Genomic DNA, 20,685 nt, shown 5'->3' on the forward strand with positions numbered 1-20,685 from the left:
TTAAATGACAATGCATATAAAACAAAAATCCAGGGCTGGGACTATGGCTCAGCGGTAGAGCTCTGCGCTCGCTTGCCTAGCACATGCAAGGACCTGGGTTCAATCCTCAGCAATACATAAAAATAAATAAAATAAAGCTGCTGTGTCCAACTACAACTAAAAAAATAAATATTTTTTTAAAAAGTCCAAGTATCTAATCTATCATACAGTGTTTGATATATAAAGAAATTTGTTATTATAGTTAATATAATCATCATGTGTTTCTTCAATATATAATGTTGTAAATATTTCTTGATTACATATACTTATTTAAAAATATACTATAACTTTGCATTAGGCAGAGAGTAGGTGAAGGGAAAGGAGTGGTTATGGGGGTAGGAAGGAGAGTAGAATGAATTGGACTTATTACCCTGTGTGTGTGTGTGTGTATAATTATACATCATGTAATTGTGATTCTACATCATGTACAACCAGAAGAATGAGAAGTTATACTCCACTTATGTATGATGTGTCAAAATACATTCTACTGTAGTGCATAACTACTTAGAACAAATAAAAAATGTGTCCTTGAAAAAAATGATAAAAAATAAATGTATACCCCATATAAAGCATTCATTTATAAGGAGGTCATGGTTGCAAAGATTGATTTTTTTTTATTACATGGTACTGGAACAACTGGGTAGCCATATGAAAAAGATTAAATTATACCTATAGTGTTTAAAAACAAAATTTTTAATAGCCACATGTGGTCCTCATATGGGATAAGGTATATCCATATAATTAATGGCCCTTAATGCTTGTGCAACTGTCTACACTGAATAACATATATTGTTTTGGTCAGCTTTTTCACCACTGTGACCAAAAAAAACTACACACAAAAAAACAACAAAGAGCAGAGAAAGTTTATGTGAAGCTCATGATTTCAAAGGTCTTAATACACAGACAGCCAACTCCATAGCTTTGGGCCTAAGGTGAAACACTATATCATGGCAGAGGAAAGCAGCTCAGAACAGAGCTCTCTCTGGTGGCAGAGAGAGAGCTCCACTCACCAGGGAAAACTACAAACCCCAAAGGAATGTTCCTAGTAACCCTCCAATTCCAGCCACCTCCCACCTGCCTATAGTTACCACCAGGTAATCAATATCAGTGGATTAATACACTGATTAGGTTAAAGCTCTTATAACCCAATGATTTCATCTCTAAACTTTCTTGCACTTACACATGAGCTTTTGGGAAACACTTCATATCTAAACCATAATATATGCTGTCTTTAAAAAAAAAGAAGTGCAAATGTATCTATTGTAACAGCTAAAAAAAAAAAAAAAAAAAAAAAAAACAGACATTCACACACTATCAATAGGAATAAATTCCAAAGGGATCTAAGATGGAAATGTTAAAAGAAAGAAGCCATCAAAATACTAGAAGAAAACATGGATAAATTTTTTTAAACCTACACAGGGAAATGCCTTTATGACTCAAAATCTAGATATTATAGAGATTGATATACAGAGTAAATCCTCTACACACTGAAAACGCCTTAATAAAACTCAAAAGTCAACAAAATGGGAAAAACTTTTACAATGCATCAGTGTTAAGGGATAGGCAGAAAGACTTAATTTAAAAATTAAAATTAGAAATATTTTTGTACACACCATGAATCTCTACCCTCAAAAAATGTAGTAACAGGCAGATAAAGAGAATCACAATTTACCAGAGGAGAAGTCTTCCTAGAAATAGTAATGTCCACAGAAATCAGAATAAAGGCATAAAAATCTTGAATTATTTAAGAATTATTAGAGACTCAGTGTGGAGAAGTCTAAAAGTTTCAAACTCCAGGCTTCAGGGATTATTCAGGGATATCATTCTTCAGAGAGGTCCATACAGACTCTTTGGAGTTTTACCTTCAGGAGCCTTATCAGGTTCTCACAGTCAAAACTAGAGAAAACTTCCTTCTTGCTCTGGACAGAGGTAGGAAGAAATGAGCCACGCTCTAAAATAAAGCCAAGCCTCTACAGAAGGTTTACTACTTTACTGGAGTCTCACTGATCAGGAGAAGAAGTAAAATATTCAACTGTAGCCCTCTCTATACATCTATCTCACCTAAGAGGGGGAAAACTGAGAAGCACTTATAAGGATCACAACACCAAGGGACATAGGATCACTAAAAGATTGACATCTAGTCCCAAGACTACAGGAAAATATAATTGAAAGAACTATACAACTTAGACTTTATTTAAGAAGAAATCTCTATAGAACTATAGAAACCGCAAGACAAGGGAAATAAAAAAAAAAAAAGTGTACACAGGAAAATTTAGTATCTGCAACCCTATTTACCTCAGTTCCATACATCCAGCACACTGTGTTCAGCTTTCAACAACAACAACCCCACAAAGTAGACTAAAAGACAAAAAGCAATTTGAAAAGACAGAACAAGCATCAGAACCAAACTCAGAGGAGTGATCATAGAATTATCAGGCAGAGAATTTAAAATTATAATCAATAGTATACTAAGAGGGCTGGGGTTGTAGCTCAGTGGTAGAGCACTTGCCTAGCATGTGTGAGGCACTGGGTTCAATTCTCAGCACCACATTCAAATAAATAAATAAAGGGTTCATGAATGCTAAAAAAATTTTTTTTAAATAGTCTATTAAGAGAACTTAAAATGACTAATGGAAGCAGAGAGATAGAAAAACTCTAATAAGCAATCAAAAGGAATTGCTAGAAATCCAAATCACCATAAAAGAAATGAAGAATGCCTTTGATAGGTTCATCAATATACTGGACACAGCCAAGGGGAAAAAAAAATCAGTGAACTTGAAAAAACATCAATAAAAATTTCTAAACAAGGGGCTGGGGATGTGGCTCAAGCGGTAGCGCGCTCGCCTGGCATGCGTGCGGCCAGGGTTCGATCCTCAGCACCACATACAAAGATGTTATGTCCGCCAATAACTAAAAAATAAACATTAAAAATTCTCTCTCTCTCTCTCTCTCTCTCTCTCTCTCTCTCTCTCCTCTCTCTTTAAAAAAAATTCTAAACAAAATGGAAGTAGAAAAAAAGAATAAAAAAACGAAACAGAATATACAAGAAAAAAGGGCAACTACAAAAGCCATAATTACTTGGAATATCAGAAGAAAAAAAAGATTTTTAAAAATAAAGAAATATTTGAAGCAATAATGACTGAGATCTAGGAAGCTCACAGAACTTCAAACAGGATAGATTTTTTAAATGTCTGCACATAAGCATATCACAGTCACACTGCAGAAAACCAAAAACAAAGAAAAAAATCTTGAAGGAAGACAGAAAGCAAGCCTTACCTATAAAGAAGCATGGATAATATCATCAGTCCTCTTTCCAAAAATCATGCAAGCAATAAGAGGATACATGAAATATTTAGCACTGGGAGAAAAACTACACCAATCTAGAATTCTAAATCCAGTGAAGAAGAAACAAACTTTCTCAGACAAAATTTGAAAAAAAAAAAATTGTCATCATAGATCACCCATACAAGAAATGTCAAAAACTTTTTTTCTCAGAAAGAAGGGAAATTATATAGTCAGAAATTCCGATGATCTTCATAGCAAATAAAATCTAACAATATATAATAAAAAAGAATTATATGCCATCACCAAATGATATTTCTTTTGTATATGCCAGACTGGATCAACATTCAAAACTCAGTTATTGTAATCCATCACATCAACAAGCTAAAGAAGAAAATTCATATGACTATATCAATAGATTTAGACAAAGCATTTGACAAAATCCAACACCAATCATGATAAGAACTCTAAGCCAACTAGAAATAGAGGTGAATATCTTTAACTTACTAAAGAACACTTACAAAAAAACTTAACAGCTAATTGAGATGAGGATATCTCTCTTTTTAAAAAATAGTTTTTACTTAGGGAATCACATTAAAATTTCATTAAGTAATTTGACAAGGATGGGGGACTCTAAAGTAAAATACAAATGAAATCAAATGAATCTATCAGTGCTTCAAATTAAAAACATAACCAATACTGACAAACACAAACAGAAATATTCTTCAAATTTCAAGGAAATAAGGCAGACTAAGGAACTCTACAAAATTAGACATGTGACAACTAAATACACCGTGTGACCCTGGATGATACAGGGAAAAACATTCTTTTGCTATAAACAGAATTATTAGGAAAACTGAAGAAATTTCAATTAAGTCTTTAGATTAAGTAACAGCATTATATAAAGTGTTAATTTCCTACTTTGAGAAAGTGAATTATGATTATCTGTGAAAACATCCTTGTTTTTAGGAAATACCCACTTAAGCATTTTAAAGTAAAGGGGCATCAAGGTACAACTTCTAAAAATTATACACAGAATGACAAAAAATAAGTGAAATGTTGCCACTTAAGAGAATTCGGGTGAAAGGTATTTGGGAATTTGCCACAGTCTGGCTGGGCAAAGTAATTGGGGGGCGGGGGGGAGACAAGCAACTTGTGAAGGTTGATACAGTGGGAGCCACTTTACTGTAGGATAGCAGGGGTATATATACATAACTGAATACACAGCTTGTTTCAATTAACATCATCTAGATACATCAATCAGTCATCAAGGAATCCTCATCCTCTTAATTACACACAGCTTAACTTAATTAACATCAACTAGATACAGCAGTCAGTCATTAAGGAATCTCCATCATCCTAACAGCTCGATGGCGTTACTTCACAAACCACTCCCTCTGGCAAAGTACCAGGCGCCATCTTGACTTGTTTACAGACCCTAACAGGAATTCTTTGTACTATTTTTGTGACTTTTCAATAAATCTGAAATTTTTTTCCAAATAAGTGGTCTTTTTAAAAATAAGAAGTCAGATTGCAACAATATACCTCCTTGTCAGAACCCCAGTATCAAAGGCAATAATGACATCAAAAGGTTGTTTTATAAGCCTACAAGTCCACACTGATATAAATAAATGAATCAACAAATTAAGAAAAGGTAGATCTTCCTTGCAGAAGAATTCCAAATAATAAATGTAGGATAAATAAGGAAATAGAAAATTATCATTAGAACACAATAATAATTGCTGCAGGCCAAATCTATTGATGAATTTTAAATTAGTGACAAAAATTTTGAAAACAAACAGGATAGCAAATAAAACCTCCAAAAATATATTAATTCTATTGCGATTTTAATATAAGTTCACAAATTCTTTTTTGATACTTCTTTTAGGAGATGGAACTTAATTCCACTCCTCACAAGTGTATGTTGGATTTAGTGATTGATTTCTAACTAACCAAATCTGAACGGTCTAAAACTGTTAACTTTACAGTGGAGAAATCCTGCAAGACTAAGGAACAGACATATCACCTTGATAAATTATCTTGATATCGAATATGTTATAGTTTAGATATGAGGTGTCAACCAAAAGCTCATGTGTGAGACAATGCAAGAAAGTTCAGAGGCAAAATGACTAGGTCATGAGAGCCTTAACCTAATCAGTGCATGAATCCAATGACAGGAATTAACTGGTGATTATAGACAGAGTGGAGCTGGAAGAGGTAGGTTGATGGGGGCTTGCCCTTGGGGTTTATATTTTGTCCCTGAAGGAGATTAACTCTTTCTGCTTCCTGATGCCATGATCCCAACTGCTTCCTTCCACCACACTCTCTGCCATGATGGGCTTCCCTCACCTCAGGCCCCAAGGAATGGAGTTGGCCATCTATGGACTGAGGCCTCTAAAACTGTGAGCCCCCCAAATAAATTCTTCCTCCTCTAATTGTTCTTGTCAGGTCTTTTGGTCATAGCAGTGAAAAAGCTTACTAAAACAACATGCCTTCTGATATGATAAGGGGCACTTTACTTTGTGGTATGATCAGAAATTTTCATAACATCAGTCTAATATGAGAAAAGCATCAAACAATCCAATTTGGGAAACATAATACAACATACCTAATCACTTTGTAAAATGATCAAGGTATTAAAAAAAAACAAGAAAAGATTGAAAAACTGTCACAGATTGGAAAAGATCGGGGCTATCTGACAACTAAGTGCAATGGAGTATTACTGGATCATATCTTTGAATAGAAAAAGGATATTAGTGGAAAAACTGGATAAAATCTAAAGAGTTCTTAGTTTGCCTAATACTGGACTAATGTTGATATTTTATTTTGATAAGTATTAGTATTTTAGTTTTATTTCATAAAATGGCAAATTTATGCAATTTTTACCCAAAGGAAGATGAGCAAAGGGCATAGAAGAACTCTCTACTATCTGTACAGCTCTTCTGTAAACCTAAAATTATTTTAATAAAAAGTTTTAAAACAAATGAATTAAACAATTTTTTAAAGTTATTTTTGCAAATGAGAACACTCTTTGAATTAAAGCTGAACCATTAAACTTGCTTTCCAGGCCCAATTATTATAGAAATAAATAAATCCAGGTTCAATTAAGTTACTTTGAAGATCTATCCAATGGTGAAAGAGGTGTGATAAGGTCACCGAAAATTATTGTGTGGTGGTCTATTTGACTCTTATACTTGAGAAGAGTTTATCTGATGAATGCAGATACTCCATTGTTTGGGTTATTTTATATTTTGCAAGGGCCACTTATAATTGTTAAGTCTTGTTGGTGTATGGTTCCCTTGAGCAGTATGTAGTGTCCTTCTTTATTCCTTTTGATTAACTTTAGCTTGAAGTCTACTTTTTTTTAAATACATGACAGCAGAATGCATTAAGATTCTTATTACACATATAGAGTACAATTTTTCATATCTCTGTTTGTATATAAAGTATGCTTATACCAATTCATGTCTTCATACATGTACTTTGTATAATGATGTCCATCACATTCCACCATCATTGCTAACCCCCTGCTCCCTCTCTCTTCCCCTCCCACCCCTCTGCCCTATCTAGAGTTCATCTATTCCTCCCAGGCTCCCCTCTCCCCACCCAACTATGAGTCAGTCACCTTATATCAGAGAAAACTTTCGGCATTTGTCTTTGGGATTGGCTAACTTCACTTCTCCAATTCCATCCATTTACCTGCAAATGCCATGATTTTATTCTCTTTTATTGCTGAGTAATATTCTTGTGTATATATGCCACTTTTATTTTTATCCATTCCTCTACTAAAGGGTTCCACAGTTACTTTACTTGATATGAGGATGGAAACCCCTGCTTGCTTCCGCAGTCCATGTGAGTGGTATGATTTTTCCCAACCCTTCACCTTCAGTCTGTGGATGTCTTTTCCTATGAGACAAAAGACCCAGCAAATTATTGGGTCTTTTTTTTTTTTAATCCAATCTGCTAGTCTGTATCTTTTGATTGGTGAGTTTAGGCCATTAACATTCAGGGACATTATTGAGACATGATTTGTATTCCTAGCCATTTTTGTTTATTTTTGGTATTTAACAGGACTTGGTTTCTCAAGATTTTCCTTTAGTGTAATACCTTCCTCAGCTAATTTTCATCATTGTTTTTCATTTCCTCTTTATGGAATATTTTGCTGAGGATGTTCGGTAGTGCAGGCTTTCTAGTTGTAAATTCTTTTAACTTTGTTTATCATGGAAAGTTTTTATTTCATCATTAAATCTGAAGCTTAATTTGGCTGGATATAAGATTCTTGGTTGGCATCAATTTTCTTTCAGAGTTTCAATTAAGTTACTTTGAGATAGGGTTTTACTACATAGCTTTCTGCATTTAATGATTTTTGGAGAGGGATAATGAATTTAAAAGTTTGAGAGACACTATTTGTACAAGGGAAAAATGATTTCATAATCTTAAGGAAGAGTTAAAGAAGACGAGTAAAATTGCATAAGAACAGATTTAAAAGATTAAAATTACCATAGTAAATGTATCCTATTAACAAAGGAAAATATGGAAGATTCCTCGTTGAAATCACTATGGCAGTAATATAAACAAAGGACCAGAAGGATCTAGGGAAGCATAAGAGTGATCATAAAAGCCTACAACAGAGGTTCCCAAACTTTCTGGGTTTATAAAAACCTTAATGTGTGGGTAATATTTTTCACCAAGTCCTCCATCTCCAAGCCAATAGAAACACATAAACACCTTGTTTATTGAGTAGTCAGGCCCAAACAATGTAAAGAAGATATATGTCCTAAAATTTACCACCCAGTAAGGTGCATGGAAACCTCCATATTTGCAAAGCACTTCTGGTATTCTGAAGATGACCCAATTTGATACAATTTCTCAAACTCTAGAATCAGATTGGTCTCTCATTTCTTGTTCCACATTTTGATGATACTTGTTTTTTGTCACAACAATTGCAGAAAACCTACCTTTGTAAAAATATGGTATCATTAAAAGGAATGTGGCAATCTAATTTTGAAACTGAATTACTCAGACTAATAATTTGTACAGTTTCTGACAGGTAGTGTGTTTCAAAATTTTTTAAGCATTTCTTGGCACCTTTGTGAGTTGTCTATAGTGCCTCTGGGACCCTTGGCAGAGTCTTAGCAAACTGATAAAGAATGGTACCAAGGCAGTGGCCCTTGCAAAATCAAAGTGAAAATATAGGAATAATTCAGAGGAAAAAGGTGAGCAGATCCAATAATATTACTTGAAAGTACAAAAAACAACACAGGTACTTGAGAAGTCTCAAAGCTTAAAAAAAATCTTTCCTTAGCTAACCTCAATAGTCCTTGCTTATACCTTGCTTATATGGAAGGGAACAAAACTAATCATTTATTCAAATAAATAAATGAGAAAATTCAAATGCTCATATTAAATCCGACAGTTGTATGTGGAGCAGCTAAAATACTTGCTCTCATTTTTAACTAAACAAAAAAATCATGAATTAGCTGAACCATGGGAAGAAAATTTATTTCAAAATTTCAACTCAATAAACATTTCTGGAGTACCAAGAATTGCTATCCAGCATCTGCCAAAGTCCTTTAAAAAGGCATTTGAAAAAGAATAATATTTGGCCATTCTAAAACCTAACTTGATGTTCTTGAGCAATTGGAGAACTTCTAAAATGTCAGATTTGCCAGCACCATCCCTTACCTACAAAAATCAGGACGTTGAATTTAAGGAGCCTGGAAATCTCCATATTTGCAAACTCCCAGTGGTTCTCCAGATCAGGAAGTTTAGGGAGGAAAAAAAGGCCAAACTAACACTGTCCAAATAACACTTTTTGTGATAATTATCTATACTGTCCAATATGGTCACCCCAACCACATGCAGCTAGTGAGCACTTGAAATGTTACTAATATAACTGAAGAACTGAATTTTTAATTTTGCTTAAAATGACTTAAATGTAGATGTAAATAGCTATTTCCTTAGTTGCTTCTGTATTAGTTCAGAACTAAATGGTTTGTTAAACATGCATTCTTCTAAATTTTCCAAGTTGTACCCTTGATTTAAATAGGATGATCAGAAAACTAGGTTAAAATTAGGTTTCTTGGCCATATTCTCTTAAAGAATCTTCATAAAGCATTGACATAAACATTACCCAATTTAATGTGAGTTTTTTGTAGTTAGAGTTTTGATCCAAAATTGTATTTTTTTTTCATAATAAAAATCTTTGGATTGAATTTTAATAAAAGTCTATAAAAACAAATTTCTATACTGTCTTTAGACAAAAGGACTACTGGATGAGCCAATATTCTTCTCTTTTCATCTCAGGTGCAAAAAAAAAAAAAAAAAAAACCAGAAATAAATCCAGCATCCAATGGTAGCAAGTGCCTAGTAATAAGTATTCTCTTGCTCCTCTAAGACTATCTCTGTACTATTTATATCGCTAAATTAGTCAACATAGTGTTATTTTACATTCTTTAGCTGACAAACTCTTTTGACATAGGTAGAGTATCAACATTTAAAGAGAGAATGTCTTCAAATTAAAGCCATTTTCTATATTTTTTATTGTAAAACTATTTTTAAATGACAATACTAGGATTAACAGAAATAGGAACTTTTTAATAGGTCAAATTTACAAAGTTTTTAGATGTCTTTTCCAAAGCTGCCTAAAAATATCACTATGACACTGATAAAGAAGATAAATATTCAGATATCATGCAGTAATTTCACTGCCCCCATTTTAAAAGATTCAGATTCACTTCTTTTAACAAATATGCAGAAGTCCTCAGGTAGAATATGAGTATCCTATTGAGTATTCAGTTCAAAAATGTTTTGTGCGATTTTTCCTTTAGCACACCGAACTATTTTTAAATTGTGCAGTGAACTACTTTGGTCTCTTTTGTTGAAATATCTCACAAAATTAGAACAAACACATTTGACACATCAGTAGCACATTTCTAGAAATGCCTAATTTTAAGTTTCCTGAGTACTTTAATTGCAAAACTAACATGAAACTAAATTAAATATTAAGAAAACCTCTTCACCTAAATCTCTTAAAATTTCATCCCATAATCCCTTAAAAAAAATCAAACTAACATTTTATACTAGAAGAATGTAAGAAAATCATACTATAAAAGATATAATTTATGTTCTAGACTCATTTTTTAAAATTATGACAAAAAGAATTTTTTAAAGAAAAATTATCATGGGCTGGGGATGTGGCTCAAGCGGTTGCGCGCTCGCCTGGCATGCGTGCGGCCCAGGTTCGATCCTCAGCACCACATACAAGGATGTTGTGTCTGCCGAAAACTAAAAAATAAATATTAAAACTATCTCTCTCTCTCTCTCTCTCTCTCTCTCTCTCTCTCTTTAAAAAAAGGAAAAATTATTATAAAGAAATACATTATAAATATAAATCATTCTCACAGTACACACAAAGACACATACAAATGATGACAAATTATTCTACTTTGAAGGAATTAAGTTAGTTTCCTTAGCCCTTTTACGTACTTGAAATTATTATAAAAAAGAAAACAAGGTTATAAAACCATATGAACTGGTTTTGTTCCAGAAACAACAATAGGCTTATTATCAAAACTTAGTTCATTTCAGCTTAGCACTTCTGCTGGCAGCTCCCTAGTTTACCTATGTCTCTGGTTGCTCCAATCTTTGGTGTTAATTCATTTTTCTCTAACACTCTTTTTTTTTTTTTTTAATATTTATTTATTTATTTATTTTAGTTTTCGGCAACATCTTTGTTTGTATGTGGTGCTGAGGATCGAACCCGGGCCGCACGCATGCCAGGCGAGCGCGCTACCGCTTGAGCCACATCCCCAGCCCTTCTCTAACACTCTTAATGATCAGGGTATATTTTCATTTGTCTTCTCACCTACTCTACCCCTTCTCTCTAGATAGTTATTGTCATCATTTAGTTACTGAGCTCATAGACAGTTATGTAAATGAATGTACATGGATGTATTCCAATAAAAGTTTATTTACAATAGAAGCAGCTTGGATCAAGCCAGGGTTTGCCAACTCTCAATCTAGAGGCATACTTAGTCGTATGTGGAAGCAAACATGATGAAAGCAAGACAATATCCAAATTCAGCATAAAGAGGATCTACTATATTCCTTAAGAAACTTACCACAATTGAATTTTGTAAAGCTGTACTTCATATGGACTAAACACTTAAAATCTGGTTAAAACATCACATGCAACAATTTCAATTTTTTAAAAATCAATCCATAAGACACTACCATAAAGTTATAAACAAGTTAACATATTTAGTATTTGCTAAAACTGTATGCCTTTCACATTTTACAACATTGAAAAGACCACCACTATTTTGTTTCAAGGTGTTCAAGATTCATATAACTTACAATAGAGAAAGTACTGCAAACTAATTCTTCTAAAAGCAAGCCTAGAAACTAGGAAATAATAATACCTTTGCCTGTCCTTTTGTAGTCATCTATCCTGCCCCATCTTTCCCTATACTTGAAAGACTTTAAATATCAAACTTCCAAACTTAAACATTTCTCCTCTCATTATTCCTGGTAACTTCAAGTGCCACAGAAATAATCTGACCCATATCTTCCTCTAAATTCCTTGACCACTATCTAAACTTCCAAAATCTTTTCCTCCATTGCATCTCAATCACCCATTGTCATACTAATACACTAATAGGCATAGTCTTTAAAGCAGAATGGGAGTACCTGGAAGGTGCAAAAGATGATCCACTCAAAGATACTCTACTTAAATTTGTTAATTTTTGAAAAAGAAATTAGGTTATACTTATATCTAATGTATACAGTACATTAATTAAAAATATATTGGGGATATGAGTTCTTGGTTTTTTTAAACTGATAAGCATACATGATCCAAGGAAACCACTACCTATATCTTGTCATTAACATTTACCACAGCCTTCAATATCAAGCATCTCACTCTGACTTCTACCTCCAGTCTTTCCAGCTCACTCTGCTTTGTATCAAAATTCTCTTAAGACAATCACCTACACTCACTGTATCCACTTCCTTCTCTCAATCTAGTCATTCAATCTGCTATCTCAATCCCAACAATTCTTCACCCTCTTTAAAAATCTGTAAATCATGGTCCTCTTCACTTTTTCACAGACAATTCCACCTTTTATGTCTTTATCTTCTCCCTTTTCCATCTTATATCCCATTGGTATAACTATAACTATGCCTGCACATTCACTCTTGATTTCCTTGTCCATCTTTCCCTCAATTATACATTCTTGATAAAACCTAATCCTGGTGGAATCCAAGTCTGCCTATTCCATACTTGAATCCAATTACTGAACATAACTGGGTTAAAATATGCAAACTTACTAAGATTTATGACCACAAAGTTAAGAAGGTCCTTGGTACTACCCAGCAATCCCATATTTCTCTAGTCCGTTCATTCTCACTTTGTCAATTTTGCCTTCTCCTCAATCCTTCAACAACTCTGTCACCTCCCTCTCAGCTGATGACCTCTAATATATTTTCCTGAGAAAACAGAAGCCAATAGAACATTCATACCCTCCCACATCAAATCTACCAGTATACTGCCCCCTTATTCATCTTCTCTCATTTTAACAGTGAATTGTCACTTTTTCTACTTAAACTAAACATTTTCACTTAGGTACTGAATCCTTTTCTCTTTCTCTCAAAGATTTTTCTCCTTAGTTTAACCTCCTCTCCTACCATATCATCAGTTTTTCCTTCTCTAATAACCATTTCCATCAGCTTTCAAACATGCTGTAATATATACCATGCAAAAAATACACTTTGAACCCTTGTCCCTCTCCAGTTACTACCTAGTTCTCTGCTTTGTATCAAAATTCTCTTAAGACAATCACCTATACTCACTGTATTCACTTCCTCTCCTTTAACCCTGTCTAATAATGTTTTTTTCCCCAATATTCCTCTGAAACCACTCTTTCCACCTTGCCAAATCCAGTGGTCACCTTGATTAACCTCTCGATTATATTTGATACAGCCAAACACTTTTTTTTCCCTTAGTTTCTTGGAAAACACATGTTCCTAATTTTCTTATCACTGAACTAGCGCTTGTTTTCAGTCTCCTTTGCTGGCTCCTTTTTATGCTTAAGTGCCTCAAGGTTCAATCTCAATCTATGTGAATGCCATAGAATATTTCCTATAGCCCCATGGTTATAAATACTACCTACATACTTAGAAGTTCCAGCCTCTTCTCTCCCCAGGGCCAGACTCTTATTATTAACTGCTTAATTAAGATTTCCATCTGGACATCCCAAATTTCAAGAAAAACAAAACTCTTGATTTCTCCCTCACACCAAACCTTTTCCTAACCAACTGTTAGTTCACCCCTGTAATTAGTATCACATTCACCTGGTTGATGTGATAGTCATTTCTATAGTCATTTCTGATCCAACTCTTTTTATCATATCTATTGATAAGTTCTGTCAACTGTATCTCCGAAAAATTTACTTTCCAATTACATGGATACACACATTTGTCAAAACTCACTGAACCACAGGCTTAAAATGCATGTCTTTTATTGTATGTAAAAGTGTATGGGGCTGGGGTTGTGGCTCAGTGGTAGAGTGCTCGCCTACCATGCATGAGGCACTAGATTTGATCCTCAGCACCACATAAATGTAAAATAAAGATATTGTGTCCACCTAAAACTAAAAAATAAATATTAAAAAAAAAAGTATAAGTTATACCTCAATAAAGTTCAATAGCGGGGATGAGGGTGGGAGTGTGGTCACATGTTACCTATACAAATCTGACCATTTCTTACCACCTACCATTCTGCTGCTTGGACTATTACCAATAATTTCCTGGCATCTTTGCTTCCAGTTCTACTCACAACAATTCATACTCCACAAAGAATCCAAAACAGTATTTTTAAAAGTAAATCAGATGATATCACTTCCCTGCTCAAATCCCTCAATGGATTCCTATCCCACTTAAATGCAAAGTTCTTACCATGAACTCAAGGCCCTCGGTGATCTAGCCTCTACCACCTGCTCAGATCTCACCTCTTACTGCTTTACTCCTTGTTCACTATGCTCCTGAAACAGTGGTTTGCAAGAGGCTCCAAAATCCCATCAGGCTTATTTCCAATTAATTCTTTTTCCTTTTTCTTGTTTCTAAAGTTCTTTACATTAAGACTCTAGATCATGTCATTAACTCTAGATCATGTCATTAAATAGTCAACAAAGAAATACTTGCTCACGCCACCCAAAGAAGTAAATCTAAAATTAATGCTTCTTAATATAATTTGGCTTTCATAAATTCAAGTTACCACAGAAAGTGCATATAGCTTTCTAATGTCCAGCTGGAAAATTAAACTGGGATCAGTTACAGAGAGCCTGGTAAATCAGATTAAGGAGTTGATATTTTATTTTACAGGCCAATATTAGTTACAAACTTAAAAACTGAAATGAGCTATCTTTTTATTTTTCAAATTTGGAGGTCACAAGGATATATGAAATCATGGAGCAAGAGGAGTTACTTTCAGGGATACACATATATATACACACACACACAAACACACACATGCACCTTTTTGTATTTCTAGAGTTTTAAACCATGTGACTGTATCATCTATTTAAAATATAAATTATAAGTAAAATTACATTTTAAAACAAGAAAAAGGAATACAATATAGAAAAATCTTTACTCCTCCTACTCTAAGAATTAGATGAAAGAAATATAAACACATAGATAAAACATATTCATATTTGTATATAATGAAGAAACACACAAAATACAATATATCCTCATACATATGGTTCATATCATATACCAGAGAATGCCCTAACAAAATTTAATTCTGCAACCTAGTTAAATTAGCATCAAAATCAGGACTTGTCGATTTTCTAGCAGTTTCCTTAAAGACCTGTATGTATAATTATTGAGAACTCATATAGTAAAGAAGACTTCCCTCAGAAATCTAATGACATGCAGGTAACAAAAGAAAAGGACAAGAATTAAACAAAGAGAAAACTGACAGCACAATCTCTTTCAAACTCATCTCTAGTGGCCAGTCCATTTACCAATGGCTATATCAGTTAAACCAAGATGAATAATTAAATGACCAAAGACAACAATAAACTATTTCTTAAATCCCTATCATCTCCAAATTTGCTTACAGCTTCTTTATGTGACTCAGAGAATGATACAGGATAGGACCTCTGTATGTATTAACCTTCTCTCCAATATTCTGGTTTTTTATTCTGACCTAAGGTGTAGAACCACTACACCTTGAAAGTATCAGGGAATGGACCCACTTGAACTAATTAGCCAGGGAAAAGGCAAAATACAAGAGAACAATAAAGAGAAGAAGCTTGAGAAGGAGAAAACCCAAAACATCCAATTTTTACTATTTATCCTTTGATCAAGAGTAAAGTATTAAGCTTGTCCATGTCTAGATTAAAAAAAAAAAAATAGCCCCTACTGAAAAAATAGCCCGTAAGCCCCTACTCTGACCTGTTATTTGTAATATCAGGATATTACAAACCTTGGATAAGGCTCATACTTTGTGGCCATGACAAGAGAACATGGGATGTTTCTCCCCTCCTTAGTCACAGAAATAATACTCTCTCCCTTGGAAAATATACCTTGATTCCCATTACCCTCTTCCTTCAACACACTATAGCTTTCCTAAATTCCATTCTATCTATCCTCTTCTAAATAGCAAGGCTCTAAAAAGCAATGGCATCTATATACACAGGTTACCTCCGAGAGCATAATCTCAATGGAATACCAACTGTTCTTCATTTTTATAGTTACTTTCTTCTTTAATTTATCAGATCTACTTTCTTATCTTCTTAATACTTGCAATTTATCTTCAGTGCTCTACTAATGCCTATTTCCTTTCACTAAATCAGAATCTCTAAATTTCCTTTCTCTCCTATTTTTCCACACTCCCAAAATAATATCTGAAAATTATAGGAAAACATTCAAATGCTTCTAGCATTAACTTCAGATCCTACCATAAGACCTATTTTAATATGTATACCTATGACGGTACACCTGTTAAAAGAAATCAAGTCATCTATTCAACTATAATCAAGTTAGATTTTCACTATTGCTTTCACTTTGAAACACATTAACAATAACTTAAATACTACTTATGCAAGGGGTGGGGGGATAATTCCAAGATGCTACAAACTGGGGAAAAAAACTGATTTTGTAACTAAAGAATAACCTAATGTGTTCTAGTCCTTAAGAAGAGACTCAAATTTAACCATATTCAGGTTGATATTCCCTGTACATTTCCTAGTTAAGAAATACTGGTAAACAGGACCTTCCTCATGTATTTCCTATCTTGGCTAGTTGTTACACCTAGCCTTCCAAGTCAGAAACTTGAGTACCAATTTAGACTTTTCCTTCTCCCTTATCCCCCAACTGACATGATCCTCAAGTCCTATTTTTTTTTAAGTGTTTCTCCAGTAAATTCTCTCTATTCCATCTGTCATGGCCTCATCCAATCCCTATTCCTCTCATATCAATGTCTCGAGTCACTGTCTTCTCAAAAATCCTTATTTCACATTGTTGTCAAGGTGATTTTCCAATTGCAAACCTAATGACTCTTCTGCTCAAAACTTTTCACTATGTCCCTTTCACCCACAGAATAACACCCAAGCCATATACATAATAGCACATAATTCTATGATTTGAGTTCTGTCTGCCTCTCAAACCTTATATCTCACTGCAATTCCCTCATCCTACACTTTAAACCCCATCAATATTAAGCTATACTGCTTAAATTTCCAGCATGGATCATGTTATTTAGTGTCTCCATGTTTTTGCATAGGTTGTTACTTCATCTAGAATTTCTTCACTTCTTTCCTTGACTTCCTAGACAATTATTATTAATCTTTAAAACCCAGCTCAGATTCCAGGAAACCATCTGCAACCATTATTATTATTTTCTCCTCTGCCAACTCTGTACATAATAATGCCATTTATTGAGCACTATGTCCCTGACAATATTAAAGGCATTTGACAAGAATTAATTCATTTAATCTTCATAATTATCCCTCCTATGAAGCAGTACCATTATTACTTTTGTGCAAGTAGAAATGAATTAGAGAGGTAACTTCCCCAAGGATACCCAAGTGGATAGAGACAGATCAAAATCCCTACATCATAACATTTATAATATTGTACCTTATCACAATGAACTTATTTACATGTGTATCCTTACTCTGGATTGTAAGCTCCTTGAGGGTGGGGAGCTTACGTCATATTTGATCAAATCAACAGTATCTGATATAAACTAGGCAATCAGTGCATGCATTTCTTGAATTGATTTTAAAATAACATTCCTAACAAGTTCAAGACAAAAGCATTTATAGTTTCAAAAAAAAAATTGAATATGCTGTAAGAGTTCTAGAACAGAACAAACTATTTTCTTCATCTAATAAAAAGGATGTTAAGAACAGAGGTTATTATAGACATGAGATTACAGTTCTTGTGGATGATAAAATGAACTTATTTTGTAGTAATACTGCTTAATCACTGCAATAAATCAAAACCCAAAGGACCATTTGCTTAAGATTCACTTTTTCTTTCAGTAAATAAGAATTCTTGTTGCTTATCATTCAGAGCAGTGAAAAGAAAGCCCTAAATTTACTTTGCTCAAGTGGAAAGAAGCAAATCACCGACCAGCACTACTAATTGCTTCCTTAAATCCAGCCAAGAAATGTATCCCATTAGGCAATTAGAAGAAAATACAGTTGCCTGACTAAGCATTTAACAAAAGAATTTCTAAGGTTGTGTGGACTGGCATTCCATTATTCAAATAATGAAAAATTCTTTACCCTAAGCAAATAGAAATGAAAAAACAAAAACAAAACAGATTATCACCATTAGTCTTCCACATTAAAACATACATGTTATATTAAAATGTATGCATGTGTTTGCCCTGTTTCATTAGCCACTGCTATTTAAGATTATAAAAATCAAAGTTATTCTAATAGTAATGATAAATGACCTCAAGACAAAAATCTACTGTACTCAGTGTGCTCAGTTACAGTCTTCTGAGACATATTGGAGTACAGTAATTAAAATCCACAGGGACAGTATCAGCAGCAACAGTGCACATCACAGTACTTGTTTGAGTATTCTGCACCCCGCCCAGCCTCTACACACTTGTGCACTACAGAAAGGTAAGTCTGCTATCAAAAGTCTCAAGAGTTAGGCCACAGTCAATTTAGGCCACAGCTCAGCAAATTCTAACCCCAAGCACATCTTACCATTTCTTTGTACACTCAACCATCAGCTCCTGGTAGGAGGCCACAAACTGGAACTTGGATGCATGTTTTCCAACACGCTGCAGTCTCTTCCAAACTGAAGCCATGATGATGGGTCAATAGACTGGAACAGTTCTGGGTTAGCAACACAGCAGCTTCAATAAAGCAGAGGGTCCAAAGCAAAAGAGCTTTGCATGTGTGTCTGTACTTTGAAAAACTCAATTACAACTTGAAATGTTTGGGGTCCATAAGTCTTCTCCCTGTTTCACAGGGTAAATCCCATCTTAGATGAATGGCCCAATCACCAACAGCATGATATACATGACAGGATGAATGAGAGGAGATTCCCTCAAGCAGCCATCACCATTCCACCTCAGGGGCTATAAGACTCCTATTCTGGAGGGCTGAAAAGCAAAACAAAGACAAAAAGAGAAAGAATATGAGGAGAGTAGCACAAAAAGTGACTAACCACCCATGTTGGATAATGCTGCAACAGACAACCCAGGTTCTCTGTATGTTTTTTTAAACAATGAAACAAAACACCAACCTCAAAAGCCAGTAACATCAAGAATTTAAGATACCAAGAAAGAAATTACAATTCACACCAAAGACATGGAGCAATATATCAGGTAATCAGCATCAACAACAATCACGGGCCCTACCTTCCCTCCTATCATCAAACAAGGGCGAGCAAAGCGGGAAAGTCTAGGGACGCGGTTTAATATCCACGGCCACTCAGAAGAGTAGAGTATTTTTAAATAAACTTTGTTTTTCAATAATAGCCTCGAGTTCTAGAATACATGCTTAGAACACACTAGGGAGCAGGGAGGAATGCTGTTGTTCGGAGGGGCAAATGGGTGGGCAACGAGTAGTGGAGGGAAAGCTCAAGGCATAGGGAGGCAATGTCCGGGCTCCAGGCCACTTGGGCTCCCTTCACCTTCGCTGCCAACTGGAGGGAAATGGAAACTCCAGCCTGGGCGTGAAGCAGTGACCAGTGGGGGCAAGTGGACTGTGCGGGGTGCGGTGCCGCCCTCCCCCATCCTCTGGGAACCAGCCTGCCAGAGGCTTGCCTCCTGTCCAGACCCCTGACCCCCAGCAAAGACAGGCGGTGGCCCACTGCGGTCCCTGTCACCCAAGCGTTGCCAGAGACCCCAGCCCGGTACCCGAGTCCCGGCCCCGCCGCTCGCCCACTCCCGCCCCCTCCTCACACCTCTATTCCCGCTGTCGGGCTGGGTCTGGCCCCGTTCCCTCCTCAGAGTCGCTCTTCCGTCGCCGCCGCAGCAGCAGCCGCCGCCGCCGCCACCGAGTCCTCCATCCCCGCTGGAGCCACATGGAAGAGCCAAGCCAGCTGCGGCGCTAGCGGGAGCCGGGGTCTGCAGCCCCTCAGGCGGCCGGCGCCCCTCCGCCCGCCCCCTCCCTGACGGATCGCCCTGCGACCGTCTCCCACCCTACCAAACCCTGCCAGAGCCGCCGCTCAGCGCCCAGTACCCCCTCCCCCGCCTTCCTCCTCCGCCACCATCATCATTACCTCCCCCGCCGCACCTCTCACACTAACCCTACCCACAGCAGCTCAACCTCTGTCCGCCCCGGCGCCATTGGCCGGGCCCCGCGTGAGCCCCGCCCACCTCGGCCGCCGGGCCTTAGCTCGGTTGGGGCGTCTCATTGGCAGATCCGCATGCCCATCACAAGGGCCCCACCCCCTAGCTAGCGAGGTGTTTTTCCCTCGACCGGATCGCGGCGCACAGTCTACCCTTCTTATAAAAAAAATAGGAACCCACTAAGTACAATCCCGCCCATTCCTTTGATTGGCTGGAAGAGGGAAGCAATAGGCGGGAGGAGGAGTGTTTATATTGAACTGGAAGTTGATCGTGGAAGGAGGCTTTCCGTCAAAGGCACCGCCAGCTGCAGAGCGGGGGGTTTCTGGCTCTCGGTGGTGGTGGTGGTGTTGGCAGAGTTAGGGGTTGGTTTTGCTGCCGCTGTGGGTTGTCGTTGAGGCTGCTGTCAGTTGTCTCTCCCATTCGCCTTTCACCACCTAGGACCTGGGCGAGCCCTCTCTTCTGCCACTAGGAACTGGGGTTTTGCATACACAACCTTTTTTTATTTTCACCCAATTCCTCCCCGTTTTGTTCTC

The 20,685-nt window shown here is 36.1% G+C and overlaps 1 protein-coding gene across 16 annotated transcripts in view; it reads right to left on the reverse strand.

Annotated features, from left to right (window-relative positions):
- Positions 1 to 20,166, reverse strand: part of Ehbp1 (EH domain binding protein 1) — a 305,040-nt gene extending 284,874 nt beyond the window's left edge. For 9 of the 16 annotated variants that reach the window (XM_048804240.1, XM_048804242.1, XM_048804238.1 and 6 more), the window contains exons 1-2: positions 19,765 to 20,064; positions 18,558 to 18,958 (exon numbers count right to left, since the gene is read on the reverse strand). In XM_048804240.1, coding sequence (XP_048660197.1) covers positions 18,558 to 18,560 — 3 coding nt within the window. In that variant the 5' untranslated portion in view covers positions 18,561 to 18,958; positions 19,765 to 20,064. Of the gene's footprint in view, positions 1 to 18,557; positions 18,959 to 19,764 lie in introns of all 16 variants that reach the window. The other 7 variants (XM_048804245.1, XM_048804243.1, XM_048804235.1 and 4 more) reach the window with 4 other exon arrangements.
- Positions 20,167 to 20,685: the final 519 nt, after the last annotated feature.

Source organism: Marmota marmota, unplaced genomic scaffold (genome assembly GCF_001458135.2).
Source record: "Marmota marmota marmota unplaced genomic scaffold, marMar, whole genome shotgun sequence".
Classification (NCBI taxonomy): domain Eukaryota; kingdom Metazoa; phylum Chordata; class Mammalia; order Rodentia; family Sciuridae; genus Marmota; species Marmota marmota.